This window comes from Pseudophryne corroboree, chromosome 2 (genome assembly GCF_028390025.1).
Source record: "Pseudophryne corroboree isolate aPseCor3 chromosome 2, aPseCor3.hap2, whole genome shotgun sequence".
NCBI classification, from domain to species: Eukaryota; Metazoa; Chordata; class Amphibia; order Anura; family Myobatrachidae; genus Pseudophryne; species Pseudophryne corroboree.
Window position 1 is genome coordinate 463,065,015 of NC_086445.1, and position 26,911 is coordinate 463,091,925.

The 26,911-nt window shown below is 45.3% G+C and overlaps 1 protein-coding gene across 1 annotated transcript in view; it reads right to left on the reverse strand.

The window, feature by feature from the left end:
* The window catches only part of GLOD4 (glyoxalase domain containing 4), a 68,515-nt gene that overhangs the window by 15,066 nt on the left and 26,538 nt on the right, over positions 1-26,911 (reverse strand). Inside the window, exons 2-6 of the mRNA XM_063953770.1 lie at positions 26,320-26,369; positions 19,604-19,724; positions 17,645-17,789; positions 11,388-11,524; positions 11,183-11,269 (exon numbers count right to left, since the gene is read on the reverse strand). Of these exons, the coding sequence (XP_063809840.1) occupies positions 11,183-11,269; positions 11,388-11,524; positions 17,645-17,789; positions 19,604-19,724; positions 26,320-26,369 (540 nt within the window). The remainder of the gene's footprint in view (positions 1-11,182; positions 11,270-11,387; positions 11,525-17,644; positions 17,790-19,603; positions 19,725-26,319; positions 26,370-26,911) is intronic.

Sequence of the window (26,911 nt, forward strand, 5' to 3'; positions counted from 1 at the left end):
ATCTTATTGAGGTCTTCTCCAAAGAGAATGTCTCCCTTGAAAAGAAGTGCCTCCAGGGTTTTTCTGGAATTCAAATCCACCGACCAGGATCTCAACCAAAGGATACGTCTGGCCAAAACGGACGCAGTAGCAGCTTTGGCCGTGAGCACCCCGGCATCGGAGGCCTCCTCCTTAAGGTACAGAGAAGCTGTGGCAATATACGAGAGACATTGTCGAGCATGCTCAGAAACATCAGAAGGCGGTTCTGCCTCGAGTTCCTGAGCCCACGTCTCAACAGCTTCAGCAGTCCAAGTCGCTGCAATAGTTGGCCTTTGAACAGCCCCAGACAGGGTTTTAAACAGCCCTCCACCCGACGATCAGTCGGTTCCTTCAGAGAGGTGACGGTAGTTACTGGCAGGGCAGAGGAAACAACCATACGCGCCACATGAGAATCTACAGGCGGAGGGGTTTCCCAATTTTTACACACCTCCGCAGAGAGAGGATAGCGAGCCAACAGTCTCTTATTCGGTGTAAACTTTGTCCCCGGATTTTTCCAGGATTCCTGACGTATGTCAATCAGATGTTTAGAGTAGGGTAGAACCTGCTTAACCACTTTCTTACGCTTAAACCTATCAGGTTTCTTGGAGACAGTTTCAGGCTCAGAATCATCAGCCACCTGAAGAATGAGCCGTATCGCCTCAATCAAATCCGAGACATCCACGGACGATTTCCCCTCCCCATCTGAAACGTCAGCGTCAGTATCCGTGGGATCAGTATAAGCAACGTCCTCGGAGGAGGACGTGTCAGTTAAGGCCGCGGATTGGGAGGAGGTAATGGCCCTTTTAGAAGACGACTTAGTCTTATGCGGGCGAGAGTGACCCTTAGATTTGGACATGGATTGGTTCAAATGCTGTAACTGAGTGGAAAGCTGATCCGCCCATGGCGGGTTCACAGCGGGGACCATAATCTGTGATAGCGGCACAGGTGGTCCCACAGGGGGCGTCAATTTAGTTACAAGCGTATTTAACAATGTGGAAAATGTAGCCCAAGGTGGATCTTGTGTTGCCCCGAGTGCTACCGACCCACTGGGAGGCAAGGAAGCCCCTGAACCTGAACTCTCAGCTGCTAACTTATCCTCCATGCCGTCAGTGGCCTCACTACCACGCAGTGTGGGAGAGGCCCCAACGTCATTGCCACGTGTAGCAGACATAACATTGCGCACAGTAATGGGCAACCAGGTACAAAAAGATATTTATTATTTCGTAGCAGCACTATACCTAGTGAGAACTCTCAGAGAAACAGCCGAAGCTGGCGAGGGTTCAATAGGAATAGAACATATGGTGACTATAATTCACAAGTAAAAAATACTCCGGTAGCATATCTTGTGAAACAAACCTATATTATCAGAGAAAACCTGAAACACTTGGCCCCCACAGGTATAGTAATATAGGAACAGCACGCTGAGTGAAATACCCTGCAATAAGGCAACCACACAGCAGCTACATGTACACATATAGTCACAAACGTACCATGCAGAAATTATGTACCATAAACTGCACTGGACTAGCAATACAAAGAAATACTCAGTATGGCTATATGTGATAACAATAGATATAACAAACACAGTAAACACTGGATGTATATCACAGGGTGTTTGTACCACACAACCCTGACAGTATGCACTCTTTCTTAACTAACACAGTCGCAGTGACAGGTAGAATACTCAAGTGTCCTGTAGGAAGCACAGCGCTGGCGATTAGGCGGTTCCACAGAGGAGGATTTGCCCCAGCAGTCCTAGAAACAGCTCAGCTCAATCTATGATGGCCGCTGGTCAGGAGTGAGGGAGAGATATGCAGCTCCAGGGCGGGAACATTGTAGAAATGGCACCCTGGGGCTGGGGGGAGGGGCCTCAGGTCCGGCCTGCTCCCCCTGCTGGCATCCCCACTGCGGTGCAAAGTGCGGCACAGAAGCCCCTTACCTCCCCCTTGTCAGCGGCCCCGCGATCCGGGAGACGGCGGCATGTGTGTGACTCACGTGAGGACAGAGGAAGAAGCCGGCGCATCCACTGTAGTGACCCGGCAACCGCGGCGTGGGAGTATACAGCGCCGCTGGGGGTTATGGAGCTGCAGCAGGGACGTCAATCAGACACAGCCTGCTGCAGCCCTGGTACAGTCCTCTTCTGCCTTTAAAGTTTAAGCTAAGAATAGGCTGCATGAAGCAGCCCCGTTAAGTGACCTGCTACTGCAGGCACCAACTACAAACTGAGCTCACTGGCATGGAGGCGGGGTTATAGAGGAGGCGGCGCTGTGCATCTTGGGAACAGTCTAAAGCTTTGAGCCTGTTGGTGCCTCGGATCAAGATCCTACTCTACACCCCGATGTTATTCCTTGTGGAGCCCAGTGTACCCCGAAGCAGAAACTAAGACTCTCCTATGCGGTATGATTTTTCCTCTTGGAACAAATATGGAAACATTTTTATAGGCTGTCTGATAAGCTCTACTGGAGATGGAAATCATTAAGAATTCAATATTTAATCTATTCATCTCCATTTGTGTGTTTTATAAGTAATTATCACACAAGTTTTTCTTTGTTTTTAATTACTTGCTATTTACACACATATGAAGAACAAAAGAGAAGAAAATGTACACAGTCCTGAATGTAAAATAAAACCACACTATATTTTTTAAGTTGATTTGACTGATTGAGAGGTGTAAAGGTGGCACCAAATATTTTGGGTTTCACAGCAGTATTCAGGAAGCGGACTAATTTTGTGATGTCACACACTTAGACATATATGGTATGCCTACTTCTGCAGGTTAAAACAGAAAAAAAATCAAATTAAGAGGGAGAAGAGCCAACTCCCTTGGGAAAACCAGTCCTGGGGCCAACTTATTCGAGACACCCCCTTTATAAGTCCACCAGGCTATGCTGGCAAAGCCTAGTTTTCACCGTGATTTTGGGGTAAACAGCCCTGGGTTGTAAGTACCAGGACTAGGTAAAACTTGAGAAGGAGGACTCCACATGCTGTTATTTTTACAAAAAAACGTATATTTTTATTTTACATGCACAGGTAGGCAGACCATGTAATCATGTCATCGGTCACTAGAACGATTTTCATTCCAACTAGTTGATAAGAGCAGGTCTGAGTATACCAACTTGTTGGAACAGATTTTTTTTTGCCGATTGGGGACAAACAAACCATTATAGTTTGCTCCCACATGACAGCCAGTTATTGTTCCAGCCAGCCAACTAGTTAGCAGGGAGAATGGGCGGAACAGTAATTTGCTGGTGTGTGGCCAGCTTTAGAGATAAGAGCGCCTGGTAACAAAGTCAATATATGCTCTGCAGAGTCAATATATGCTCCTAACCTTGGGCCTGATTCAGAGATGTACGTAAACCCGAACAGGTCCTGCGTCCTCGCACACAATGTCCTAAGCCACAGCCTGATTGACAAAGATGCAGCTGCTGTACAAACTGCATCCATCACTGAACCAGACCTCTAATTCCCAGGATATTAGGTTTCGTCCTAAAGAATCTGGCTAGGGCCTTCATGTATAAGATAAATGTCAATGATGACAAAGGACAGTCTTGTCTGGTGAAAATGGGTATGAGAAATGCAGCAGACATACGGGTATATCCAATTAAAGTCGGATCCATTCTGACATGTATTTGTCGGAATGGATCCGACAACCCCTATTCAATTTCATCTTAATTCGACTTTTTCAAGTCTAATTGAGATGGGACGCAGAGGAGGAGAAGGGGGGCGATCCGCGGGGAAACAGCCGGTGGGCATACAGGGAGATCAGCACTACAGTACCGCTGCAGCAGGATGTCACTCAGCCGCCCGATCTCACAGCAGCTTCCACCCGGCTCCAGCAGCGTGCTGGAGCCGGGTGGAAGCTGCCATGAGGTCGGGCGACTGAGTGACATCCAGCTGCAGTGCTACTGTAGCGCTGATCTCCCTGTATGCCCGCCGGCTGTCCCCCCGTCTCCCTGCGCCCCCCCCCCCCCCCTCTCTCCTCCTCTGGGTCCGCATCTCAGTCCGACATTTTTTTGATGTCGGACTGAGATGCTCGAAAAGGAGGCCTAAACCGCCGTTTTCGACACAAGCACGTGGATCGGCAGCTATTCCGCCGGCCCGCGTGCTTTTCGACAAGTCAAATTCATCGACTTGTCGAAAAATGTAGGGATATATTGAATAGGTCGAATCAGGATTCAACCTTAAAAAGTCAAAAACTGCCGTCTTTTCGATAGACGGCAGTTTTCGACTTCAATTGAATATACCCAGTGGTGGATTTAGCGGGGGGGGGGGGCGATTAGGGCGAACGCCCCCCCTACACATACCGGCACCGGGATGGAGGCCGGGTCCCGCCGCGGTGTTGGGAACGAGGTGGTGAGCGGTGCAGCGCGGCGGGGGAAGGGAGAGAGAGAGAGAGAGAGCGTCCTCACGCGCATACAGCGGCTGAGCGGCCTCTGTTCTGACCACGCCCCCTCCTTCCTGTACGCGCGCCAGGACGCTCTCTCTCTCTCTCTCCCCCCGTCCCCCGCCGCGCTGCCCGCTCTCCACCTCGTTCCCAATGCCGCGGCGGCACCCGGCCTCCATCCGACTCCTCATGCTGCTGGCTGCAGCAGGTGTCACTGTCTGCCAGCCATGTCTCCTACCCTCCAAACTTTAAGTAAGTGTGTGTGTGTGCCCCCTCTGTGTTCCATGTCTCCCCCCTCCGCTCCTAGCTAAAGTGCCTGTGTTCCATGTCTTCCCCCTCTTCTCCTAACTAAAGTGTATGTGTCCCTGCATTATTTTGGCTCATTCAGTGTACTGTAATGTGAATTTTGGCTCATTCTACATGCAGTAAATAATGTGAATTTCGGCTTATACATTGTGCTTTAATGTGAATTTTGGCTCATTCTGCATGCTATAATGTGAATTTTGGCTCAGTCAGTGTGCTATAATGTGAATTTCGGCTCAGTCAGCGTGCTATAACGTGAATTTTGGCTCATTCTGCGTGCTATAACGTGAATTTCGGCTCATTCTGTGTGCTATAACGTGAATTTCGGCTCATTCTGCGTGCTATGATGTGCATTTCGGCTCATTCTGCGTGCTATGATATGCATTTCGGCTCATTCTGCGTGCTATGATGTGCATTTCGGCTCATTCTGCGTGCTATGATGTGCATTTCGGCTCATTCTGCGTGCTATGATGTGCATTTCGGCTCATTCTGCGTGCTATGATGTGCATTTCGGCTCATTCTGCGTGCTATGATGTGCATTTCGGCTCATTCTGCGTGCTTTGATGTGCATTTCGGCTCATTCTGAGTGCTATGATGTGCATTTCGGCTCATTCTGCGTGCTAGGATGTGCATTTCGGCTCATTCTGCGTGCTATGATGTGCATTTCGGCTCATTCTGCGTGCTATGATGTGCATTTCGGCTCACTCTGCGTGCTATGATGTGCATTTCGGCTCATTCAGTGTGCTATGATGTGCATTTCGGATCATTCAGTGTGCTATGATGTGAATTTCGGATCATTCTGCGTGCTATGATGTGCATTTCGGCTCACTCTGCGTGCTATGATGTGCATTTCGGCTCATTCAGTGTGCTATGATGTGCATTTCGGCTCATTCAGTGTGCTATGATGTGAATTTCGGCTCATTCTGCGTGCTATAACGTGAATTTTGGCTCATTCTGCGTGCTATAATGTGAATTTCGGCTCATACAGTGTGCTATAATGTGAATTTCGGCTCATTCAGTGTGCTATAATGTGAATTTCGGCACATTCAGTGTGCTATAATGTGAATTTTGGCTCATTCTGTGTGCTGTAGAAACAGAATTTGTCGGCAGATAAGAACCACTTGGCCCATCTAGTCTGCCCCCTTTTTTTTTTTTTTACATTAGTTTTTATCTCTAACCTTATCTGATCCTTATTTCTTTGTAAGAATATCCTTATGTCTATCCCATGCATGTTTAAATTGCCCTACTGTCTTAGCCTCTACCACCCCTGATGGAAGGAATGGCGATTCGCCAGTCTGTATCACCAGTGCGCAGGGTTCTCTCCACTAACTGGCAACATTTTATTAGTAATGGCAACAATAGGAAATTTAGAAGCGAACGGGAAGGGCATTACTAAGTGGGAGGGGCTATGATTAGGGGGGAGGAGTCATAATTCTTAAACCGCCGCCCCCTAAAAGTTAAGTCTAGATCCGCCACTGAATATACCCCATAATGATTTTAATTTTAGCCAAGGGAAGGCTGTACAGGGATAGAATATGAAAGTGACAAGCAAAACCCAGACCGAAATCCTATAGTACTTTAGACATTACAGCCAGCCTTTTCAGCGTCAGTAGAGAGCAGGTGAGCACTGGATGTGGTTGGCGAAACATGATGTATCAAGTCAATTATCTTGGTGGGATTGTCTTTATCTTCTCTGTCAGGACAAATACCACCTTATCAGAATGAACAATATCAGGCAAAATAACGATAAGATTACTTCCAAACCATTTTAACATTTATATTCAAGAGCAAAATTGCTTTATAAATGTATCACTTAGTAGGGTCCTTTCCTCACTTTCAGGATGACTGTGATATGTGCCTCAAAGGCCTGGAGAAGAACGGATTCAGTGTCTGAAACCTTGTTGAAAGTTTGGAGTAACAGCAGGCTTAAGTGTACTCTCAAGGTTTTGTAACAAGAAACACTGGGGTAAATTTACTAAGATGGGAGTTCTATTTAAGATGGGATGTTGCCCATTGCAACCAGTCAGATTCTATGTCTTATTTATCTAGCACCATCTAGAAGATAATACCTGGAATCTGATTGGTTGCTATGAGCAACATCTCATCTTAAATAGAACTCCCATCTTAGTAAATGTACCCCACGGAAGCCATCTGTAACCAAACTTCTGCCCTTTGCCTTGTCCAGTTTGAAGGTAATGATACTGTTGCAAATTCTAATAGAATCTGTACCAGTTAATCTCCAAAACCGTAAACATTTTCATTGTTATTATAAGAAACTTCCAGCTCACAATTATATGGGTTAGAAACAACTGCAATACATGCTTAGTTCCCGGTCAGAAGCCAGCAGGAAAGTAAAAACAAAATTTCCAAATAACAGTGTTATCATCACTGTTAGAAGATACTCCTCTTTATTGAAGTAAAAATGGGTATCTTCAGAAGTTTTAATGTCTATGCTTCCACATGGCTTGATTTAAAAATAATATAATAAAATTATATTATATTATATTATATTATATTATATTATATTATATATATATATATATATATATATATATATATATATATATATATATATATATATATATATATATATATATATATATATAAGAAGACGGTTTCGCAGGGTTTTTGAGACAACTATTGCGTTCTTCAAGAGTCACCGCTATATGACTAGGAATGGAACATTGCTTTTAATCATCTCGTGTATAAAATGTCATTGAATGTTATTGAATAATTTTATGTATTGTATCTTTAAAAGGAAATAAAATCCTTTTTTAAAACTACAATTAAGGATACTATTTACACTGCTATATACCAGAGCACTAGTACAAGCTCCTTTGGGAAACCGTCTTCTTTTTATCTCTGTATTGTACCCCACCTAACAGGGGGTAATCCCGAAGTCGTAGCTTATCCTTATAGCGCGTTAACTGGGTCTTAACCCCATATTATATATATATATATATATATATATATATATATATATATATATTAAATAGGATTTTAATTACCAACCAGTAAATCCTTTTCTCGTAGTCCGTAGAGGATACTGGGGTTCATTTAGTACCATGGGGTATAGATGGGTCCACTAGGAGCCATGGGCACTTTAAGTATATGATAGTGTGGGCTGGCTCCTCCCTCTATGCCCCTCCTACCAGACTCAGTCTGGGAAACTGTGCCCGAGAAGACGGACATACTTTGAGAGAAAGATAGATAAGGATAGTGGTGAGATTCCGAACCAGCACACACAACAAGAGGAAAGCCAAGCTAACCAAACTTGAAACAGGAACAGCAATGGCTGAAACAACATTACTTAACCAAGTAACAGTGCAGGAAGAACGAAGCACCGGGCGGGCACCCAATATCCTCTACGGACTACGAGAAAAGGATTTACCGGTAGGTAATTAAAATCCTATTTTCTCTTACATCCTAGAAGATACTGGGGTCCATTTAGTACCATGGGGATGTACCAAAGCACCCAAACCGGGTGGGAGAGTGCTGAGGTTCCTGCAGAACTGAATGACCAAATTGAAGGTCCTCAGAGGCCAAGGTATCTAACTTGTAGAACTTAGCAACACGTTCAAACCTTACCAAGTAGCTGCATGGCAGAGCTGTAAAGCCGAGACACCCCGGGCAGCCGCCCAGGAAGAACCCACCGACCTAGTAGAGTGGGCCTGTACAGCTTTTGGACACGGCAAACCCGCCGTGGAGTAAGCACGCTGGATAGTAAGCCTGATCCACTGTGCAAAGGACTGCTTTAAAGCAGAACACCCAATTTTATTGGGATCATAAGGAACAAACAGCAAGTCTGATTTTATGTGACGAGCTGTTCGCTATACATACACCTTCAAAGCCCTCACAACATCCAAAGACTTTCAGCACCACATTGAGATCCCAAGGTGCCGTGGGAGGTACAAAGGGAGGTTAGATGTGCAGAACACCTTTCAAGAACGTCTGGACCTCAGGGAGGGAAGCCAATTGTTTCTGAAAGAAAATGGACAAGGCCGAAATCTGGACCTTTATGGAGCCCAGATGTAGGCCCACATCCACACCTGCCTGCAGAAAAAACAGGAACGACCCAGGTGGAATTTCACCGCAGAATAATCTCTGCTCTCACACCAAGAGACGTATTTCTTCCAAATTCAATGGTAATGCTTAGATGTTACCCCCTTCCTGGCTTGGATCATAGTCCAACCTTGTTAGGGATCCGTCTCCTGGCTAGAATCAGCCGATTCAACTTCTATGCAGTCAAACGTAGCCGCGGTAAGTCTTGACAGACGAACGGGCCATTTTGTAGAAGATCCTCGCGAAGAGGTAGATGCCACGGATCTTCGAGGAACATCTCCAGAAGGTCCCCGTACCAGGCCCTTCTTGGCCAGTCAAGAGCAATGAGTATTGCTTTAACCTTTTCCCTTTTTATTCTCTTTAGAATTTTTGGGAGCAAAGGAAGTGGAGGAAACACATACACCAGCTGACAGACCCATGGAGTCATCAGGGCGTCTACCGCCACCGCCTGTGGGTCCCTCGACCTGGAACAATACCGCCTGAGCTTCTTGTCGAGACGAGAGGCCATCATGTCAATCTGTGGATATCCCCATCGACTTGTCTACTCCCGGAATGAAGACCACTGACAACGCCACAACGTTTCTTTCTGCCCAAAGGAGATTTCTTGACACCTCTGACATTGCTGCTCTGCTTTCCGTTCCGCCCTGTTGGTTTATGTACATTACTGCCGTTACAGAATGGTGATTGGAAGCATGACTTCCTGACTTGACCATTTTCCTTGAAACTGCTCCCCAACCTCTGAGGCTTGCGTCTGTGGTTAACAGAATCGTTTTGAATTCCAAACCTCCGAACTTTGATGAGGTGAGAAGTCTGTAGCCACCACAGAAGGGAGATCCTGGCTTTTGGCGACAGACGGATCCTCTGGTGCATGTGAAGATGCGATCCGGACCATGTGTCCAACTGATCGAGCTGAAAGGGTCTTGCGTGAAACCTTCCGCCTTTTTGTGACTCCGTGTCCAGTATTATTCCTAGGAATGGGAGCCTCCGTGTTGGCTCTAGGTGAGAGATCGGAAGGTTCAGAATCCACCCATGATCCTGGTGAAGTTTGTTTGAGAGACCAATGCTTACCAACAACCTCTCTCTGGACGGTGCCTTTTATCAGGAGAACGTCCAGGTACGGAATTATGTTCACTCCCTGTTTGCGGAGTAGAAACATAATCTCTGCCATCACCTTGTTGAACACCCTCGGTGCCGTGGAGAGACCAAATGGCAGGGCCTGCAACTGGTAGTGACAGTCCTGCAGTGCAAACCGTAGAGAAGCCTGATGAGGCGTCCAGATCAGAATGTGAAGATATGCCTCCTTGATATCCAGAGACACTAGGAACTCCCTTTCCTCTAGGCCTGAGATCACTGATCTCAGAGACTCCATCTTGAATTTGAACACTCGTAAGTACAGGTTCAACGACTTGAGGATCAAAATTGGTCTTACCGAACCGTCCGGTTTCAGTACTACAAATAAGTTGGAATAGTACCCCTTGTTTAGCAGATGAGGTGGAACTGGAACAATGACCGGAGTCTGTACCAGTTTTTGGATGGCATGCTGTAAAGTCATACTTGCCTCTTGTGAAACTGACAAGCCTGATCTGAAGAATCTGTGAGGTGGGAGCTCTTGGAACTCCAGTCTGTAGCCCTGGGTACTGTGTGCAGTGTACCGGGACGCAGTTGTGTACTGTGTCTGGAGACGCATTCCGCCCCATTTAGAAGCCGTGCGTCTCCGTACCCTTGTGCCGCCATAATGGTCGGCGCCCCGCTAACCGGGACTCCGGCTCAGTACTCACCACTGTTCATTCTTCTGGCTCTGTTAGGGGTGGCGGCGTGCTGCGGGAATGTACGCTCGCCGTGGTGGGGCTCGTGAATAGCTCCCTCAGGAGCTCAGTGTCCTGTCAGCAGAGAACGGGACCATTAACCCTTCAAGAGGTTGGGCCTCCCCCCCCTCTAAGTCCCACGAAGCAGGCAGGCCGGTGCCGTCCAGCCCTGCCAGAAAATAACAAACAGATCAAATAAATGCCGAAAACTCTTCAGGAGCTTCCTTCAGCGTGACCGGCTCCTCCGGGCACATTTTCTAAACTGAGTCTGGTAGGAGGATCATAGAGGGAGGAGCCAGCCAACACTATCAAATTCTTAAAGTGCCCATGGCTCCCAGTGGACCCATCTATAACCCATGGTACTAAATGGACCCCAGTATCCTCTAGGACGTAAGAGAAAATAAATATAAATGTATAATAATAAAGTCTAAAGAGTAGTGGTACTGTGCTGTCCTAAAACACTATATTCATAGGCAGGAAAGATTTTATTTGTACATTTATGAGAACTGTATTACATTTTTGCTCAAAAATTAGACTGAACAGAATTAATTTTATTTAAAATGAGTCACAAAGCACACAGAAACCATAAATTTAAATAACAAATTCCAACCTCATCTTTTGGACAAGCAAATGCAATCCGGCCAAACGCTGTTGCATGGTCCACTGGTCCGCCTATATCCTTCAGCTCCAACTTGCACTAAATAAAAAAATTAAAAAAAGCTGTCCAGTCCTTTTTAACACAGTCAGGGAAAGTGGCCTGTGATGTGCGTTAAAAAAACTAAAGCCATGAAATAGAATACGGAAGCAAACATCACCTGGTTATCTGCATAACCCAACACAACACTCTTTTTACTCTCATCCTTATGATAGATTTTCATCCCCAGCAGGTCACACCAGTACGCAATAGATTTTTGTAGATTGGACACAGCTAGAGTCACCTTTTGGACTGGATCTGAAAATATATTATATGTACATACTAAATTAAGTATCAGACTACTAGCTGCAGTCTTTTCTGTATGACATTGTAGATGAGGAATTTGTGCACTGCTAAGATATATGCATGGAAGACAAATTGATGTATGAAGAGAAAATAAGAATTTACTTACCGATAATTCTATTTCTCGGAGTCCGTAGTGGATGCTGGGGTTCCTGAAAGGACCATGGGGAATAGCGGCTCCGCAGGAGACAGGGCACAAAAAGCTTTAGGATCAGGTGGTGTGCACTGGCTCCTCCCCCTATGACCCTCCTCCAAGCCTCAGTTAGGTACTGTGCCCGGACGAGCGTACACAATAAGGAAGGATTTATGAATCCTGGGTAAGACTCATACCAGCCACACCAATCACACTGTACAACCTGTGATCTGAACCCAGTTAACAGTATGATAACAGCGGAGCCTCTGAAAGGATGGCTCACAACAATAATAACCCGATTTTTGTAACTATGTACAAGTAATGCAGATAATCCGCACTTGGGATGGGCGCCCAGCATCCACTACGGACTCCGAGAAATAGAATTATCGGTAAGTAAATTCTTATTTTCTCTATCGTCCTAGTGGATGCTGGGGTTCCTGAAAGGACCATGGGGATTATACCAAAGCTCCCAAACGGGCGGGAGAGTGCGGATGACTCTGCAGCACCGAATGAGAGAACTCCAGGTCCTCCTTAGCCAGGGTATCAAATTTGTAGGATTTTACAAACGTGTTTGCCCCTGACTAAATAGCCGCTCGGCAAAGTTGTAAAGCCGAGACCCCTCGGGCAGCCGCCCAAGATGAGCCCACCTTCCTTGTGGAATGGGCATTTACATATTTTGGCTGTGGCAGGCCTGCCACAGAATGTGCAAGCTGAATTGTATTACACATCCAACTAGCAAAAGTCTGCTTAAAAGCAAGAGCACCCAGTTTGTTGGGTGCATACAGGATAACAGCAAGTCAGTTTTCCTGACTCCAGCCGTCCTGGAACCTATATTTTCAGGGCCCTGACCACATCTAGCAACTTGGAGTCCTCCAAGTCCCTAGTAGGCGCAGGACACCCCAATAAGCTGGTTCAGGTGAAACACTGACACCACCTTAGGGAGAGAACTGGGGACGAGTCCGCAGCTCTGCCCTGTCCTAATGGACAAACAGATATGGGCTTTTTTGAGAAAAAAACCACCAATTTGACACTCGCCTGGTCCAGGCCAGGTCCAAGAGCATGTTCACTTTTCATGTGAGATGCTTCAAATCCACAGATTTGACTGGTTTTAAACCAATGTGTTTTGAGGAATCCCAGAACTACGTTGAGATCCCACAGTGCCACTGGAGGCACAAAAGGGGGTTGTATATGCAATACTTCCTTGACAAACTTCTGGACTTCAGGAACTGAAGCCAATTCTTTCTGGAAGAAAAATCGACAGGGCCGAAATTTGAACCTTAATGGACCCCAATTTGAGGCCCATAGACACTCCTGTTTGCAAGAAATGCAGGAATCGACCGAGTTGAAATTTCTTCGTGGGGCCTTCCTGGCCTCACACCACGCAACATATTTTCGCCACATGTGGTGATAATGTTGTGCGGTCACCTCCTTTCTGGCTTTGACCAGGGTAGGAATGACCTCTTCCTGAATGCCTTTTCCCTTAGGATCCGGCGTTCCACCGCCATGCCGTCAAACGCAGCTGCGGTAAGTCTTGGAACAGACATGGTACTTGCTGAAACAAGTCCCTTCTTAGCGGCAGAGGCCATAAGTCCTCTGTGAGCATCTCTTGAAGTTCCGGGTACCAAGTCCTTCTTGGCCAATCCGGAGCCATGAGTATAGTTCTTACTCCTCTACGTCTTATAATTCTCAGTACCTTAGGTATGAAAAGCAGAGGATGGAACACATACACCGACTGGTACACCCACGGTGTTACCAGAACGTCCACAGCTATTGCCTGAGGGTCTCTTAACCTGGCGCAATACCTGTCCCGTTTTTTGTTCAGACGGGACGCCATCATGTCCACCTTTGGTAATTCCCAACGGTTTACAATTATGTGGAAAACTTCCCCATGAAGTTCCCACTCTGCCGGGTGGAGGTCGTGCCTACTGAGGAAGTCTGCTTCCCAGTTTCCATTCCCGGAATGAAACACTGCTGACAGTGCTATCACATGATTTTCCGCCCAGCGAAAAGTCCTTGCAGTTTTTGCCACTGCCCTCCTGCTTCTTGTGCCGCCCTGTCTATTTACGTGGGCGACTGCCGTGATGTTTTATCCCACTGGATCAATACCGGCTGACCTTGAAGCAGAGGTCTTGCTAAGCTTAGAGCATTATAATTTTACCCTTAGCTATATTTATGTGGAGAAAAATCTCCAGACTTGATCACACTCCCTGGAAATTTTTTCCTTGTGTGACTGCTCCCCAGCCTCTCGGGCTGGCCTCCGTGGTCACCAACATCCAAAACTGAATGCCGAATCTGCGGCCCTCTAGAAGATGAGCACTCTGTAACCACCACAGGAGAGACACCCTTGTCCTTGGATATAGGGTTATCCGCTGATGCATCTGAAGATGCGATCCGGACCATTTGTCCAGCAGATCCCACTGAAAAGTTCTTGCATGAAATCTGCCGACTGGAATTGCTTCGAAGGAAGTCACCATTTTTTTTACCATGGCCCTTGTGCAATGATGCACTGATTTTAGGAGGTTCCTGACCAGCTCGGATAACTCCCTGGCTTTCTCTTCCGGGAGAAACACCTTTTTCTGGACTGTGTCCAGAATCATCCCTAAGCACAGGAGACTTGTTGTCGGGATCAGCTGCGATTTTGGAATATTTAGAATCCACCCCTGCTGTTGTAACAGTATCCGAGATAGTGCTACTCCGACCTCCAACTGTTCCCTGGACTTTGCCCTTATCAGGAGATCGTCCAAGTAAGGGATAATTAAGACGCCTTTTCTTCGAAGAAGAACCATCATTTCGGCCATTACCTTGGTAAAGACCCGGGGTGCCGTAGACAATCCAAACGGCAGCGTCTGAAACTGATAGTGACAGTTCTGTACCACGAACCTGAGGTACCCTTAGTGATAAGAGCAAATTTGGGACATGGAGGTAAGCATCCCTGATGTCTCGGGACACCAGATAGTCCCCTTCTTCCCGGTTCGTTATCACTGCTCTGAGTGACTCCATCTTGATTTGAACCTTTGTAAGTGTTCACATTTTTTTAGATTTAGAATAGGTCTCACCTAGCCTTCTGGCTTCAGTACCACAATATAGTGTGGAATAATACCCCTTTTCTTGTTGTAGGAGGGGTAATTTAATTATCACCTGCTGGGAATACAGCTCGTGAATTTTTTCCCATACTGCCTCCTTGTCGGAGGGAGACCTTGGTAAAGCAGACTTCAGGAGCCTGCGCAGGGGAAACGTCTCGACATTCCAAACTGTACTCCTGGGATACTACTTGTAGGATCCAGGGGTCCTGTACGGTCTCAGCGTCATGCTGAGAGCTTGTCAGAAGCGGTGGAACGCTTCTGTTCCTGGGAATGGGCTGCCTGCTGCAGTCTTCTTCCCTTTCCTCTATCCCTGGGCAGATATGACTCTTATAGGGACGAAAGGACTGAAGCTGAAAAGACGGTGTCTTTTTCTGCAGAGATGTGACTTAGGGTAAAAACGGTGGATTTTCCAGCAGTTGCCGTGGCCACCAGGTCCGATGGACCGACCCCAAATAACTCCTCTTCCTTTATACGGCAATACACCTTTGTGCCGTTTGGAATCTGCATCACCTGACCACTGTCGTGTCCATAAACATCTTCTGGCAGATATGGACATCGCACTTATGGGCCCTACTCACTTGGCGATGTGCCGCCGAGGTGCCCGACGGCCGATACGGCCGACGAGCGACCCGGCGGCGGGGGGGCAGTGACGGGGGGAGTGAAGTTTCTTCACTCCCCCCGTCACCCGGCTGCATTGAAGTGCAGGCAAATATGGACGAGATCGTCCATATTGGCCTGCATGCACAGCCGACGGGAGACCAGCGATGAACGAGCGCGGGGACGCGCATCGTTCATCGCTTAAGTCTCCACACTGAAAGATATGAACGAGTTCTCGTTCATTTATGAACGAGATCGTTCATATCTTTCAGAATATCGCCAAGTGTGTAGGGCCTATTACTCTTGATGCCAGAGTGCAAATATCCCTCTGTGCATCTCGCATATATAGAAATACATCCTTTAAATGCTCTATAGTCAATAAAATACTGTCCCTGTCAAGGGTATCAATATTTTTAGTCAGGGAATCCGACCAAGCCACCCCAGCTCTGCACATCCAGGCTGAGGCGATCGCTGGTCGCAGTATAACACCAGTATGTGTGTATATACTTTTTATGATATTTTTCCAGCCTCCTGTCAGCTGGCTCTTTGAGGACGGCCCTATCTATAGACGGTACCGCCACTTGTTCTGATAAGCGTGTGAGCGCCTTATCCACCCTAAGGGGTGTTTCCCAACGCGCCCTAACTTCTGGCGGGAAAGGGTATACCGCCCATATTTTCTATCGGGGGGAACCCACGCATCATCACACACTTCATTTAATTTATCTGATTCAGGAAAAACTACGGTAGTTTTTTCACATCCCACATAATACCCTCTTTTGTGGTACTTGTAGTATCAGAAATATGTAACACCTCCTTCATTGCCCTTAACGTGTGGCCCTAATAAGGAATACGTTTGTTTATTCACCGTCGACACTGGATTCAGTGTCCCTGTCTGTGTCTGTGTCGACCGACTAAAGTAAACGGGCGTTTTAAAACCCCTGACGGTGTTTTTGAGACGTCTGGACCGGTACTAATTGTTTGTCGGCCGTCTCATGTCGTCAACCGACCTTGGCGCGTGTTGACATTATCACGTAATTCCCTAAATAAGCCATCCATTCCGGTGTCGACTCCCTAGAGAGTGACATCACCATTACAGGCAATTGCTCCGCCTCCTCACCAACATCGTCCTCATACATGTCGACACACACGTACCGACACACAGCACACACACAGGGAATGCTCTGATAGAGGACAGGACCTACTAGCCCTTTGGAGAGACAGAGGGAGAGTTTGCCAGCACACACCAAAAACGCTATAATTATATAGGGACAACCTTATATAAGTGTTTTCCCTTATAGCATCTTTTTTATATATTTCTAACGCCAAATTAGTGCCCCCCCTCTCTGTTTTAACCCTGTTTCTGTAGTGCAGTGCAGGGGAGAGCCTGGGAGCCTTCCCTCCAGCCTTTCTGTGAGGGAAAATGGCGCTGTGTGCTGAGGAGATAGGCCCCGCCCCTTTTTCGGCGGCCTCGTCTCCCGCTCTTAACGGATTCTGGCAGGGGTTAAATATCTCCATATAGCCCCCGGAGGCTATATGTGAGGTATTTTTAGCCAAAAAAGGTTTTCATTTGCCTCCCAGGGCGCCCCCCTCCCAGCGCCCTGCACCCTCAGTGACTGCCGTGTGAAGTGTGCTGAGAGGAAAATGGCGCACAGCTGCAGTGCTGTGCGCTACCTTAAGAAGACTGAGGAGTCTTCTGCCGCCGATTCTGGACCTCTTCTCGTTTCAGCATCTGCAAGCGGGCCGGCGGCGAGGCTCCGGTGACCATCCAGGCTGTACCTGTGATCGTCCCTCTGGAGCTAATGTCCAGTAGCCAAAGAAGCCAATCCATCCTGCACGCAGGTGAGTTCACTTCTTCTCCCCTAAGTCCCTCGTTGCAGTGATCCTGTTGCCAGCAGGACTCACTGTAAAATAAAAAACCTAAGCTAAACTTTTCTAAGCAGCTCAGGAGAGCCACCTAGATTGCACCCTTCTCGGCCGGGCACAAAAATCTAACTGAGGCTTGGAGGAGGGTCATAGGGGGAGGAGCCAGTGCACACCACCTGATCCTAAAGCTTTACTTTTTGTGCCCTGTCTCCTGCGGAGCCGCTATTCCCCATGGTCCTTTCAGGAACCCCAGCATCCACTAGGACGATAGAGAAAGAGTGTGAAACATGTGTATTAGTAAGGAATAAGGGATTTATGGATACGGCTCTGTGTACATATACTTTTACAGAGGCTACATTGTAAGTGTGGAATATAGCCACAAGGCTGTGTTGGGTTTACCTGTGTTGGGTTGTTTTTTGTCTTCTAAGTAGAACTTGTACCCTCCAGGAGCTTCTGTCTCATACAGTCCAGAGCTCAGTTCACAGAGTGGCCAATTCATCTTCTTTGCATTTAACACAGCCTGGCTGGACTGCAGAGTGAGTCCCTGATGACACCATAGAAAGGAAACAAGACAAAATGCTTTTTGTCAATATACGTATATGGCAAATAGGCACATCAGCACACACGGCCTTTTCTGTTTTTTACACTTTGGATTTATTCGAAAGGAAGTCCTTTACGGCATTTAGTACACGCTAGGGCTAATTATGGAGGCTAGTTTCAGTGATGTAAAACTGCATATTAAAGTAATTAATGGTATTTAGTTAGGATGATCCAAGTCTGACATGATGCAGCCATGAATTTACTGTAAGCAAAGCTTTATCGCTGAAGTATCTTGACACAGAACTGTCTACACAACCACCAAATCAATAGTCCATATATTTTACCCCAGCTAATAGTTCTGAACTTCTTGTCCCTCAAATTTAGATCTCCTCAGCTGAAAACAACCAAAAGAACAAATACATAGCAGGGAAAGGAATTGGAGATGCAGGGTGGAGGTGGCAAGGGAGATAATTAGACTCCTAGAGATTTATATATGAAGTGTTGGGTTGCAAACTCTGTGCTTCCGATTGTGTTTACGCACAATATTTAAAAGGGCAACACTTTTACTAGCCGTGTCTTGCTAGAAAAAGCAAATCCCTTTTAAATATAAGGCATAAACACGATTAGCACAGGGTTGCTTTGTAAGTAAAACCCTAATGAGGACAAGTGGAGAAGTTGCCCATAGGAACCAATAAGCTTCTAGTTATCATTTATCAAGTGCATTCTATAAAATGATAAGTAGAATCTAATTGGTTGCTATGGGTAACTTCTCGACCTGTTTGATGCATCTCACCCTTAATTTTTTAACCACACAAACAGCTAAAGTATTAAATATCTGTAAACACAAACATACTATATAAAATAATCCATGATAAGTTAAGTTCTGTATGAGAACAGTCTTTACCTGCATATAGTACTTTCTCATATCAATACTCAGATACTCACAAGCCAAGCCAACAGATACGGCAGGTCGGCAATCGTGATAACTCACTGGCCCAGATTTATCAAGCCTTGGAGAGTGATAAATTGCAATGTGAAAAAGTACCAAACAATCAGCTCCTAACTGCCATATTACCGTCTGATTTGTCTGTACTTTATCACCGTGCAATTTATCACTCTCCAAGGCTTGATAAATCTAGGCCCAAGCCTTTTTTTTATTTTATCCTGCTTGTGCTTATTGAACTCAATGGGAGGAATTTAAATGTTTGAAAAGTCGGTTGGGTGTCTGTTTTTTCCTATTAGATAAGAAAAAACAGACACCCAATTGACTTTTCAAACAATTGAATACCCCCCCAATACTGTATATTTTGCATCAGTCACTTTAAATGCAATTAGTTAAGGGATGCGTGTACTTGTAGCTTTTTATTTTTGTGTGTGTGGGGTTGGGGGCGGTTTTAATAAAGGATGGACATTCTTGAAAATCATCTCCCTTGTTTGAATTATTGATTAATCAAATTTACATTTTATTCAATGACTAAAAATTAATTGGATAACCACACTAAAACAGTACAATGAGTCCCATCCATTTGTGATTTTCTGTGTTTGTATCGTAGCATTCATCAGACATTAGCCGCTGGTGTTCTGTAGATATACATTATTAGTACACTATACAGTGCTCAGGTGTCAGTCTTTATATGCCAAAGATTGTTTCCTATTATCCTGATCAATGGCAAATAATAGAAAAAATAATAATTTATTAAATGGATAATATTTATGACCAGCTAAAAATATACATTCTTCCATACTGTGCTATTCGTTTGCTTGAAAAACTCATCATAACTAAAAGTCTACATAATCAACAAAAGGAATCATACATACCAAGAAATCATTGCCTAGGCGATATTCCCCCACTCCATAGTTGTAGGTGAGTTCTACTACAAAGTGGCTGTCTTCAGACCCATATCCTATCATAGTTTTACTCCATTTTCCATCATATGGGCTACAAAAAAATTCAATTAAAGTGATAGCTACTACAACAATAAACATCATATTGATTACAATGAGAGAGAGAGAGAGAGAGATAGAGAGAGAGAGACTAAAGAGGACCAGTATACCAATGAGACAATCTTAATTACAGGATATTAAAAGCCTGACAGAACTTCTCACTGGCCAACATGAGTATTTGTTGGGTTGTTTAGCATATCAGATGGTCCAATTACTATGCTATTTACAAAACCTACCATGGGCAGAGAAATTAATTTTTTTCTATTTAAAAGTTGACCAGCCTATGGGAAACAACTTTTATGGCCTGAGATCAATTATAAAAACAATTGATATGTTGTGCGCCTCAAACAAGGTGCCGCTCTAAACCAAGGTGGTCACCTTTGACCATCTTAGACATACATTATTCGGAATAAAAAAATAGTGAAGTGCAACCTCTATCAGGTTTGTGGGTGTAACCCTTTTTGAGTCGGTCCAGAGATACGGGTGACCTGCGCTTAGAATGCCGGTGGGCACATGACCCACAGTGGCATCCCAACGCTTAGAATCCTGACACCTGGTGGGTAAGTAACCTAACCCTCTCCCAACCCTAACCCTCTCTTCCAGCAGCCTAGCCCTAACCCTCCCTCCCTGCAGCACAACCCTCCCTGGCATACTTACGGTTGGGATGTTGACTGTCGGTATTCCGGCATCGGGATTCTGATGGGTGTCGAGATTCTGTCCCAGTCTTCCGACTTCCAGCATCCCGTACGTCCGGATGCCAACTACATCACAACTAGCAATACTAAACAATCGATGTTCGATCCCTAGTGCAGGTACTTGGTAAAATGTACATTTTAAGTATCCTCCTTACGACTTTTAGAGTAGACCAGATATTTTCATATAATACGTCTCTTTCACTACATACAGACACAGTGCACATAGGATTCTTTCAAATTTCCCCATAGTAGTTTTGCATCCACAGATGGTATTTTAATGTTACCTATTGGTTTCTCATCCACAGATGAGAAACCAATAGGTAACATAAAATCAATAATAGTGAAACACCGTTGAGTAACAATTCTAGCTTTAAAAACCCAAAAGTAGGGCAGCATACCAGATAACAAGGTGTACATGACACACCAATACAAGCTCAGGACAATCACTAGGTACTCCATGGGAATGGAAATCCACCATAGATGTCCAGGTCTGAGATGCCTGTTCTCCTCCTGTTCCCCACTATCACGTTTTGATTAATAGGAGCCTTTATCAAGGTGTACTGGGCGGAGGAGATGTACTAAGCAGTGAAAAAAGTGGAGAAGTGAGCCAACGAAGAAGTTGCCCATGGCAACCAATCAGCATTGAAGTAACATTTATAATTTGCATACTATAAAATTATACAGAGCAACTTCTCCACTGGCTCACTTTTCCACTCTTTTCAAATCTCCCCCTTAGGAGGGTATTCGGCATGGGCGAAAATTGCGCCATTCGCCAAAACACTTGTATCGGCAGGAAATTCACTAATACACGTGGTTATCGCCAGTGCTGGTACCAGATTTTTCGACCAGTCGAGAAAACAGCACGGCCATTGAATAGGTCGAATGAAACTTGACCTAACAAAGGGCAAAAAGGACAGTTTTTTCGACTGGTCAAAAAAACGGCACTAATTGAATACCTTCTTAGTGTCTTATGGTAATACTTATCCCCCTAGCTGGACTCTCATTTTTACCAAGTCCCTGCACTAGGGATCGAACTTCAGTTATCTCTGGAGTCAATAAGGTTTACACCCATAACCTTGAAAGAGGTTGCACTTTACATTTACAGTACATTTATTTATCGATCAAGCATCACCAATCATATACTGGTAGGCAATTTTAAAATGATACCTACAGATTGGAAACTCGTGCGAGCAGGGTCTTTTCCCTTTGTCTTCCATACATGACCACACTGTAATTATGTATTTATGTCCACTGGTAGCTTGTTCGTACTGATATCTCTATTCCCCCTATTTAGCAATATGGAACCTTGTGGTGCCATATAAATAATAATAATGATTAAAATCTCACGAAAAATGTCGTTTTCGGGCGAAAACACCTAGTATGCAGGAAAAGTTCCCAGACCCATGTGTTTTCTGGCCATGATCCTGAAAATTAGTCAGAAATCGTAGATATTTTTTTTACTGCCTCAGGCAGATGGAAAAAAATCCATGATGCTGCCGGCTGTCTGTCACAAGCCATCAAGCGGCTTTTTGCCTTTGCGGTCCCGGTTGTTGCCTGGCAACAGGGACGTTGCGTCTTCCGGCTGCAAGGGCTGCTGGACCCCGCCTGTCACTATGCAACCGGGGTGCCGCTCAGCTAGTGCGTCTTCTGTTGCCTTGCCACACAGCCGCTATTGTCAGTGCTGATGTCTACGTGCAGCGCTGCAGCTGTATGGTGGGGGTCATTCAGACCCGATCGCACGCTAGCTTTTTTTGCAGCGGTGCGATCGGGTCTGAACTGCGCACGCGTATGCTCCGCAATGCGCAGGTGGTCAGCCGCCGATGACGGGGATCGCCGGATTTAACGATAAAAGCGATCGCACCGGCGATCGCAAGAAGATTGACAGGAAAAGACCAAGGGAGGATTCCCGACGTCAGCTCCGGGCCGGATCATCGCAGCGGCTGAGTAAGTCCTGAGCTGTGCAGAGACTGCACAAACTTTTGTTTGTGCAGCTCTCTGCCCAAGCGCTCGCACCCCTGCACATCAACTATCCCCTCCTCCTGTAGGCGGCAACTACCTGATCGCAGGACTGCAAAAAAAACGCCTGCGAGCAATCAGGTCTGAATCACCCCCTGTATCTGTAATTAGTTTGACACTCCCAGACTAGCACTTCCCATTGGATTTGTTAACGGTTATAAGGCACTTGGCTCTCCAGTGCCGGTTTTAGCTTGTGCCTGCTTGTATAAGCTGCTGGTCTGTCCGCAGACCGTGCCTGTCCTGTGGATATTCTGCTGGATTTATTACCTGTTTGTATCCAAGTCCTTGCCCTGCCAGTGTCCACCTCCAGTCCTAGTGTGTTTAACCCTTTGACTGCCACTCCAGTGTACCTGCTTTTAACCTGCAAAGATATACCAACTGCATTGTGTCTGCATAACATCTGTTCAGTGCCTGCAAGTCATATGCAAAGTGCCCCTATTCCATTCCACAGTGCTTCACCTGCCCCGGTTGAGATCCCAACCCAGATCTGACCTTACCCTCTGTGTTCCTGTGAGTGAAAACCAGTCCATTTCTTGTAGGCTCTAGTCTATTGTGTGAGCCACTAATGCTAGAAGTTTAAGTCTAGACAGCAACCTAAGCACCGATGTATGTGCCATGTACCAAAGGAACAGCAGGGGGCTGTTATTGACAGAAGACCCTCTCCCCGGCTCTAGGGGTCCCACACATATAGCACTAGCATTTCTAACACTGTTGGGGCTAATTGGATAGCCCCCGGGGGATCAATTAGCAGTGGTAAATTACCACGGCTAATTGAATATACCACTTAGTTTTAATTTCAAATAAAGTACATGTATGAAAATAGGGGTTTATACTCCATGGTGCCACAAGGGTTCCGCAGCACCTAACAAAGTACATAACCAAAAAACAAGAAAACAAGGACTTGTACAAGACAACGTAGAACAAATACATGGTATATAAACATTTCTGCATCAGGGGACATAATACTAAGATAAGCATCAGGGTGGCAGGACCAAGGGTTAGGTGCCATTGTAGGGAGTATGGAGTAGAAGATAGCTTAGGTAAGAGAAGGGGAGAGCTTACATTCTAAACAGGAGGGGGCAAACAGACAGGGGTGACACAGATGGGAAAGACAGTGGGCATAGAACAGAGGGTTAGGTTTGATGAAGAAGTGGGTCTTGACAGCCTGTTTAAAATTTTCTAGAGAAATGGAGAGTCTTATAGGGAGAGATAGAGAAGTCCAGAGGTAGGGAGCATGATGGCCAAAATATTGGTGAAAGGAATGAGAGGAAGTAATCAGTTGTCAGGAGAGGCAGCATGTATTTGTGGAGCGAAGAGGGAGGGTGGGAGCGTAGAGTGAGATAAGGACAGATATGTAAGAAGTGTTAGATGTTTGAATTGTACTCGGAAGGGGAAGGGTAGCCAGTGTAGGGCTTGTAAGAGAGGGGAGGTGGACATAGGGCCTAATTCAGATCTGATTGCAGCTGCAAATTTGTTAGCTAATGGGCAAAACCATGTTGCACTGCAGGGAAGGGGGGGGGGGGGCAGATATAACATGTGCAGAGAGAGTTAGATTTGGGTGGGGTGTGTTCAAACTGAAATTTTAATTGCAGTGTAGAAGTAAAGTAGCCAGTATTTACCTTGCACAGAAATAATATACTCTGCCCAAATCTAACGCTCTCTGCAAATGTTATATCTGCCACACCTGCAGTGCACATGGTTTTGCCCATTAGCTAACAAATTTGCTGCTGTGATCACATCTTAATTAGGCCCATAGTACGTTTGGAAAGGAAGATGAGCCAGAGAGCAGCATTGAGGATAGATTGGATTAGAGAGAGGCATTTGTCAGGGAGGCCAGATAGGAGGAGATTATAGTAGTCCGATATGGAAATGACCAATGAGTGGATGATGGTTTTAGCAGCTTCCAGTGTGTGAAAGGGCATGATCCTAAAATCTTTTTGAGATGGAAACAGCATGACTGCAAGAGGTACTGAATGTGTGGTTTGAAATAGAGGGAGGAATCAACGATAACTCCAAGACAACATACTTGGGGTCTAGAAATGTAGTTGTGCCATCAATAGATAATGAAATTGTCGTAGGCGAGGTTATGAGAGAGGGTGGGAAGATGATCAGCGCAGTCTTAGACATGTTGAGTTGAAGAAAGCCACAAATATAAATACTGAAACTGCGCTTTAGGATGAATAAAACTTTATCAAAGGACCTTTCATAAAGCTACCAAGACAGTGAAACGTGTAGTTGGCCAGTCTCTTGGGAGAAAGTGGACACAAAAAGTCATTTGAAAACTCCAGCTGTAAGTATCTGTGAACAAAAAGGGACAACCAATACCAACTGTGTCAAACCCTAGCGTTGCACTTTGGACCTTCACTGAGTGGAATACCCAGCCATAGCCACAGGACAGGTAATTATCTATCTAAAAGAATGGATTGTTCTTTACTAAAAGACTTGTCCACCGTGCATAAAAATTGTCTACCTTTACACTGGCAGAATTAAGTGCCCTAACTATTAATTATTTGTGGACTAGAGACTGAAATTAAGGTCCTCTCTAGAAGTTTTATTCATTCTAGCATGTTCTTACATGTTCAATTTTTAGATTCATGTATGTATAAATAAAATGCAATACCCTTTTAAAGCACCTGTCTGTTTAGTGCTGTTTTAGTATTTATATTTTTTGTGATCCTCTACTGCAGAGACTGACTATCTCCGGTTAAACATCAGCTTGATTAAATGCCTGAATTTACATTACTTGGTTAGTATACTCTTCTAAGTTTAAGAAAGCGCTGGGACATCCAAAAAGAGACAGCAGAGAGACAGTTGGAGATATGAGTGAGGAGAGAGGAGGAGAGGTCAGGGGAGGAAAGGTAGATTTGTGCATCATCAGCATAGAGATGATATTGTAAGTCGAAAGAGCAAATGAGAGATGAGAGAGAAAAGGAGAAGTCCAAGAATAGAACCTTGGGGACACCAAGTGTTAGAAGAAGTGTAAGAGAGGTGGAGTCATGAGAGAAGACAGAGAAGGAAAAGTCAGAGAATTAGGAAGATAGCTAGGAGAGGGCAGTATCACACAGACCAACGGAGTGAAGGATTTGCCGAAGGAGAGGGCGGTCTACACTGTCAAAACCAGCAGAAAGGTCAAGGAGAATAAAGAGAGAGTAGTTGCCCTTGGATTTGGCAGCATGGAGGTCATTGCAGACTTTTGTGAGGGCAGTTTCAGTGGAGTGTAAAGGACGGAAGCCAGACTAAAATGGGTCTAGCAAGGAGTGGGAGGTAAGAAAGGCAATAAGGCAGTTGTAGACAATACGCTCAAGGAGTTTGGAGGCAAAATAGGGGAGAGATTGGTCGGTAGATGGAGAGAGTGTTAGGGTCAAGGATAGGTTTATTAAAAATAGGGGTGACAAGGGCATGCTTGAATGCACAGGGGACAGAGCCTGATGAAAGGGAAAGATTGAGGAGTTGGGCAAGATGGGAACAGGATGAAGGAGAAAGGTAGTGTAGAAGGCGGGAGAGGATAGCGTCTAGTGGGGAGGTGGAGGGGGGGAGAGGACCGGATGAGGGCCATTACTCCACTCTGGAACATGGGTATATTCATTACAGACTGACATTTTAAAAGATCCACATGTGGCTCTAATTATTTCCCTTGCAATTCTGTGAGGAGACCTGGAAAACATGCATTGCTAGGGTTTCCTGAGGACTGGAGTTTGGTAACACTGCTTTATGTAGAAGGAAACAAGTCACACTTAAAAATATACCCTATTATGTTACTTTTTTTAAATTAATAAAAATATTTCATATTCTTCATACAGCGTTTCTTAGTCTGTGACTAATTTACAAATGCCTCCCACTTCACATTGTAAGAGGTTGAGATTATTTAATTTTCCATACCCATTGCAAGTGGCTTTGCAACCTTCTTCAAATTCTTCATGTCGTAAACTCTAAAACAAAAATATATAACATAAATTTAATATTTACCAAACACGATCACCAGTAAAAAAAACAAAAACAAAATAGGTAATCAATAAATATGCAATAAAACAGTGTTGAGAAGGAAAATTTGCGCTTAAGATGTAAAGCAGCCCACAGCCAGTGGAAAAAGGTAACACCAAGACCTTAAACGTATAAACCACACACAAAGAGATACCACTGTTTGTATAGGCGCTTAATGACAAACTGGATGTACTTGATAGTTCCTCTGTTGTTCACAAAGTATTTCCTTAAACAGAGAACATATACAAAAAAATAGTGCAGATGGTACTGTTCAAATATTATCGTGCAGGAAGGTACTAATTTTGGACTCCTACCTGAAAAGATGGTCTACTAAAGTGTAGACAAACGAGCATAGGAGGAGCGGACCACTGCCAGTCACGTACTTTTCATCATAGTAGCATCATACTCAAGGATAATGGTCTACGTGCACAGTAGACTAAAATCGCATGTGTGTATATCGCAGGCGTTCCTGGACAGATGTTCAGCACAA